Source organism: Ornithodoros turicata, chromosome 2 (assembly GCF_037126465.1).
Source record: "Ornithodoros turicata isolate Travis chromosome 2, ASM3712646v1, whole genome shotgun sequence".
In the NCBI taxonomy this organism is placed as follows: Eukaryota; Metazoa; Arthropoda; class Arachnida; order Ixodida; family Argasidae; genus Ornithodoros; species Ornithodoros turicata.
Genome location: NC_088202.1, coordinates 36,420,798 through 36,427,376, shown reverse-complemented (window position 1 = coordinate 36,427,376; position 6,579 = coordinate 36,420,798). Strand labels below are relative to the sequence as shown.

At 47.4% G+C, this 6,579-nt stretch overlaps 2 protein-coding genes across 2 annotated transcripts; both read right to left on the bottom strand.

Moving 5' to 3' along the window:
* Window positions 1-391: 391 nt before the first annotated feature.
* On the bottom strand, window positions 392-2,565 carry LOC135384527 (uncharacterized). The gene is made up of 5 exons (XM_064613725.1): window positions 2,413-2,565; window positions 1,651-2,272; window positions 1,223-1,537; window positions 877-1,006; window positions 392-764 (listed from the first exon to the last, which is right to left on the bottom strand). The coding sequence occupies exons 1-5, from the start codon at window positions 2,563-2,565 to the stop codon at window positions 392-394; spliced, it is 1,593 nt and encodes a 530-aa protein (XP_064469795.1).
* A 2,167-nt stretch (window positions 2,566-4,732) lies between these two features.
* On the bottom strand, window positions 4,733-6,151 carry LOC135384526 (uncharacterized protein K02A2.6-like). The gene has a single exon (XM_064613724.1). The coding sequence runs from the start codon at window positions 6,149-6,151 to the stop codon at window positions 4,733-4,735; it is 1,419 nt and encodes a 472-aa protein (XP_064469794.1).
* Window positions 6,152-6,579: the final 428 nt, after the last annotated feature.

The following is a 6,579-nucleotide window of genomic DNA, read 5'->3' as shown; positions in this document are numbered from 1 at the left end:
CAAAAGGAGGGCCATTGTCTGTAACGACCTCAAAGGGAATCCCAAACCGTGCATAAATTTTCTTGGGCACTTTGACAACCGCATGGCTGGTGGTAGTGTTCATGAGCTGTATCTCCACATACTTCGAGAAATCGTCAATCACATGAAGATACGTTTGGCCACTGAAGTGAAAGAAATCGATGCCGAGCTTTTGCCAGGAAAGACTTGGAAGAGGTACTTTTAACAGGGGTTCTTCGCTGTTTGCTCGCTGGAAGCGGTGGCAGGTGTTGCACTCACGGATCATCTGCTCAATGTTTTGTGTAATATTTGGCCAATACAAGGACTCTCGGGCACGGCTCTTACATGCTGTCATTCCGCGATGCCCCACATGTAGTTTACCCAAAGCGTATTCTCAGCACTTGTCCGGGATGACAAGTCGCATTCCCCTGAACAAGAGACCTTGTTCAAAGTGAAGCTCATCTTGACAATCCCAATAAGGCTGAAGCTCTCGACTCAAGTGGCGCCGACTAGGAGGCCAGCCATTGCAGCAGTAAGCTATAATAGTCTGTAAATGCTCATCTTCTATTGTAGCATGGCGAATCATGTCAAGAACACCTGACGATGCCGTTACCAACAGAGCAAGAGTTGCTTGTTTGGAAGTTTGCTCCACGGTTGTGATTGTAACAGACTGAAGTGGTGCCCGTGACAGAGTGTCCGCAATAACGAAGTCCTTCCCAGGTACGTACTCTAAACGTAAATCGTACTTCTGCCAGCCGTTGTAGCCTCTGTGACATTGAGTCATACGACTTGTTTAGTAGACCCAAGAGTGGTTTGTGATCTGTTTGCACCACCACTGATCGACCATACACAAAATAATGAAAATGTTCTGCACCAAACGCAACTGCTAGTAGTTCTTTCTCAATCTGAGAAAAACGGCACTGACTCTCGGTGAGGGCAGCTGACGCATAAGCAACCGTGCGGTTGTCTTGGAGGAGGACGGCACCCAACCCCTGCGAGCTGGCATCGACTGACAGCACAACAGGCTTCGAAGAGTCAAAAAATTACAGCACGGGAGAGGAGATGAGGTGTTGTTTGAAGTCTTCAAAGCTGGTCTGACATGAGTCGTCCCAAAGCCACAGACTGGATTCCTTTAGTAGTTGACGTAGTTGATGAGTACGACGTGATAGATTTGGGACAAACTTTGAAAGGTATGTAACCATGCCCAAAAATCTCTGCAACTGACTTTTGCTTGTCGGTGTCGGGAACTCGGATATAGCCTTGACTTTGACGGGGTCAGGTCTAATTCCTTCTGGCGTAATCACATGACCGAGGTAAGTGGCCATAGGAGACACAAGCTGAAGCTCACTTCTGTTGAATTTCATGTTGTGCTTTCGTGCTATTTCGAATACCCTTGCCTGTTGCTTGTAATGGTCGTCAAGGTTAGCAGAAGCGACAAGGAGGTCGTCAAAGTATGGGCATATGTCTGGTTCACCCTGGAAAAGCTCATCCATTTTTCGTTGAAACTCTTCAGGTGCACAACTGACTCCATAGGGCATGACTAAAAACCGAAAACAGCCATACGGGGCGGCAAAAGTGCAGAGCTTGGAGCTCTCATGATCTAGCTGGAGATGATGAAAGGCATGATACGCATCCAACAGTGTGAACACCGACTTTCCATGTAAGCGCGCAAACAGCTCATCCTGCGTTGGTATGCGGTCCGTTTGATAGCTTTGTTGAGACTACGAGGGTCCATGCAGAGTCTTAGAGTGCCGTCTGCCTTAGTAATGATGACAATAGGACTGCACCAGTCGGTTGGTTCAGTCACTTTAGCAATGACCTTTTGATCCAACATTCGTTGTAGTTCACGTTTGAACTGGTCCTCCAGTGCAATTGGTATCTTCCGAGCAGGTGAAATTGAAGGATCAGCATTCGCGTGCAACATGATGTGGTGCTCCCCTGGGAGACGTCCAGTTCCTTCGAACACATCAGAGCAACTGTTTAGTAATTCGTAGGGGTCTTGCTGAGTTGTTGCAGACACTGGAGGTCTATTCAGGGAGCCTAGTCTTTGAAGTAGTCCAAACCTTTTGCATGCTTCTAACCCCAAGATAGGGCTAGCACACAGCTCTACTACAACAAACGTCACCTGATGCGTGTCATTTCTGGTACTGCACTTCACAGTTACCTCCCCTACAATGGGGAGTCTCTCACCAGAGTAGGTGACCACGTTCACAGAAGATGGTATAAGAGAGTATTGTTGCAGGTGGCACAGCTCTTTCTTAGATAGAACGTTCACCTGTGAGCCAGAGTCCAACTTAAACAGTATGTTATGTCCTTGCACATTAAGTAGCTCCGTCCAGCTGTCTTCACAAATGCTGTTCACAGTTAGTACGTCGAGTGATGCAATGTCTTTTGAGGTGGTCAAACAGTCTTCACAGTCCTGAAGATCCAGCTGCTGAACTTGACGTGGAGGTTGGGAGCTGCAAGTGAGCCATCTTGTGGGAGGCTGTCTACAGACGTTGGCAAAATGATTCCAAATTCCGCATCTTCGACATTGCTTTCGAAACGCCAGGCAGCTTCTGGGGGCATGATGCTGACCACATCTAGTGCAAGGTCGCCTGTTCCGCCAACATACACTGCTGAATGACGGTGTCTAGGTTGATGGCTGGGTCTCGAAGTAGTCTTTCACGAAGAGCATTGTCGCTAATGCCGAGAATAAAACGATCTTTGACATTTCGTTGGTAGGCGTCTCCCAAGTTGCAAGCGCCCGCTTGGTGTTTAACACGAACCAAAAACTGGTTAAATGTTTCTGCAGGCGATTGACGTAAATTGTGGAACACAAACAAGGCGTGCGTTACATTTTAGAACTTCTTAAAGTGCTTGTTGAAGGTGCTCAACACCTGGTCTAGCGTCCTGCTCTGACAATCCTTTAGGGAAGGGAACTTCAAGGTTTGATAGAGTTGGGTGACCTGTTTTCCGCCCACATGAAGAAAGAACGCAATACGAGTTTTGTCTGACTCTCCGTCGTACTGGCACGCCTTTTCGTAGATTTCATATCTGTGCCTCCAGTCGGGCCATGCTTGACAAGGTGTTGACGTCGCTTCAAATGGTGGAATTTGCTGGAGAAAAGGAGCCATTTGGAATTACCAGGAATGGGCGCAGGTGCTTGGACGTTCTGACACCATGTTATAACTCTGAAGGCTCGGATGCAAGCAAATTGAAGAACACGTTTATTCCCGGATCAAGGTGCGTAACACCAGAGAGCGACCGGCTCTCGCCATCATACTTTTGCAAGTGCCTGAGAGGAAGTCAACAGGATTGGCTCCCGTCTGGGAGCTGTATCCAAGACAAGACAAAAGATGGAGAGGGCCCCACTGTACAACTCTAGAACAACACGTATAATGCTCTCATCTCAATTTTCTTCACGACTCCCCCCTCCCCCTCCATACTTGATAAACCACTGAAATTGAGTCCATCACATCAGCTCCTGCACCCTTGCCCTTTTTATTTCAACGGACACCACAAGTCCATTTTCCTAAGCAGAAAAAACACCGGAAAACCAACAAACTTCTGTCATCATCATCCCATCTCAATTTATTTCACATGCACTAACTGCACTGTGAACAAAACCAGTGCTTTCTTATGTCCTCCTTTGTGACAGCAGCACATGTCCTGCAAGACAAAAAATGTAAAAAATGAGTATATGAACATATACAATAAAGAAAATTCAGTGGCGATTTAGCGGGAAATGCGAGAGAAATCTGCTAGCATTAAGCCTCTTTTCCTGTCAATTTATATTTACCCTCTCATATCCCCTTTACATGTCAACTTATAGTGCTGCCTTGGTGAGGCTTCACCATCTCATATACAGACACGCACACATACATACATACAGCTTTTTCCATTTTCACACTATTTATTTATTTGTTTATTAGTTCCACGTGCCCGCCAACAGCGTGAGCCTACATAGAGGTGCACGGAAAGAAGATTAACTTACAAAAGGATAAAAAGTTACAAAGAGGATAAAAATAATCTAATATCAGCAAAAATGTCCACACTAGTGTTTTCAATGTCATTAAAGCAACACTGCATGCGCGCCAAAGGAGAAGATGGGTGACAAAAACGTGGATAAAAAGTACGATGAACTCTATAATGTCTAGATGGCGCATGAAAATCGACACTGGCTAACAATACTGTGGTGTCGGTCGGAAGGAAATAACTACCTTTGTAAGAAAGAATCCAACTTTCATGGAGCCTGCATGACGCGACCGTCCATGAGGAGATCAACTTCTTTTTCTTCATTGCTGAATCGTCCCAGATCCATCACTGGATCCGAGCACGATGGTGCGATGAAGAAAAAGAAGTTGATCTCCTCATGGACGGTCGCGTCATGCAGGCTCCATGAAAGTTGGATTCTTTCTTACAAAGGTAGTTATTTCCTTCCGACCGACACCACAGTATTGTTAGCCAGTGTCGATTTTCATGCGCCATCTAGACATTGTAGAGTTCATCGTACTTTTTATCCACGTTTTTGTCACCCATCTTCTCCTTTGGCGCGCATGCAGTGTTGCTTTGGCGCGCATGCAGTGTTGCATGCAGTGTTGTTGTGTTTTTCGATAACCATCGTGCTGACCATCTGGTTCGCATGCTCATGCCGATATGGCCGTAAGAACACAACATTCTCCCCCCCTACAAAAAGTTCTTGTGAAATACCCAACGCACACGTATACTGAAACGCGACAAATAAACGTGAGTGTTAATGACCGACGGGGTCCCCGTATCTTTTGGGAGGACGTCTATGTCTCGGAGCCAGCAGACGTGTCTGCTGTCCTGCACCTTCGTTCGAAGGCAAACGTGATCCTGCCCCTGGCACATCAGTTGGCGCACCGATGCCAGTAGCAGGGGGGTAAACTTGTGGTGCCGCTTCTTGATTGGCCTCGTGTTGTGACTGGGATACAGGGACATCGGAGGCATCCATACCCGTAGTAATGTAGGTGGGATAATCCAGCCTGAAGGATTCCGTGGAAGGTGTGGGGTTGCTACTTGCTGGTTGAATAGCCGCTGGTGCGAACTTTGATGCGTTCCATGTGTTGCCGTCGGCTAGTTGGAACGAGTACGTCCCTTTTTGTCGGATGATTTTGAGTGGCTTGGAGAATGCCGGCATTCCTTTTGGAGTGAATCCTGGTTTGCGTACCCGAACGTAATCTCCTACTTTATATTTTGGCGCTTTGGCACTACGTTTCTGGTCCGTGTAGGTCTTTCTCTGTTGCTGATGCCTGCGCACGCGTTCACGTAGATTGGTCATTGCTGCAGCAGGATCATCCTCAAGTAAAGATGACGGTATCCCAACGATGTCCAGTCGTGTCCGTGGTTTCCTGCGATGTAAAAGTTCAGCAGGTGATTTTCCGGTAGTTGCATGCGGGGTACATCTGTACAGTCCCAGGTACTCGGTGACGGTTTGTCGCAGTGGTCTTCTTTCCAAGAACGTGGCTTGGACATAGTTTTTCAGAACTCTATTAAACCTTTCAACAAGCCCGTTTGCACGTGGATAATACAGAGATGAAAATGAATGTTGAATGCCTCTATCCCTGAGGAACTGTTCAAACTGATGTGAAATGAACTGGCGTCCGTGATCGGACACCAGGTTGTCCGGATAGCCTTCTCGTGCAAACACTGATCTCAGGAAGTCCAAAATTGTTGATGCTGTCACATTCGCGCAGAACTTGGCCTCTGGCCATTTAGAAAAATAGTCCACCATCACGATGGCGTACCTGCAGTCAGGAGGAGCTTTTTCAAAAGGGCCCATTATGTCCACAGCTACCTTCTCCCATGGCCTGCTCAGAAACGGAATGGGCTGCAGTGGCGTGTCAGCCGTCTTCGCACTTTTATCGGCGTCTTGACAAATATGACACGACTTGACAGCATTCTCAACTTGTTTATCCATCTGTGGCCACCAGTATTTCTCCCTTAAACGCTGCTTGGTGCGCACGATGCCTGGGTGCGATTCATGGGCTAGCTGTATGAGATGTCCCGTGAACGCTGGTGGTACCACTATGCGATCTCCACGTATTAGGAGGTCTTCGAATACCGTGAGTTCCTCTTGAACTCGAAAAAATGGCTGATGACTTGGCATCAAGTCTTGCTTTAACGGCCATCCTTCCATCACGAACTCCATGACTTGTTTAAAGATCGCATCATTCCGTGATGCTAATTGAAGGTCTGTCTTCGCTACAGACGTTTCGATGTGGCCAACAAAGTCGTATTAAGCTCTTCAGTCTGGGCATCGTGTGACAGAGGCAATCGCGACAGCGCATCTGCTATTTTGTTGTCGGTACCCCGGCAGTACTCGACTGTGAAATTGTAACGAAGAAGGCGCTCTGTCCATCTACTAAGTCGCAGTGGACGTGTTCCTGTGCCGCGTGCCGATAGCAATGTCACCAAGGCTTGGTGATCTGTGCGAATAAGAAAAGGACGACCCCAAAGGTAGAAGTGCCAGTGCTCGCACGCCCATAGGCATGCCAGCGCTTCTCGTTCCGCTACAGCATACTTGCGCTCTTGCGAAGAAAGGGTACGTGAAGCAAAAGCAACTGTCCGATACATATT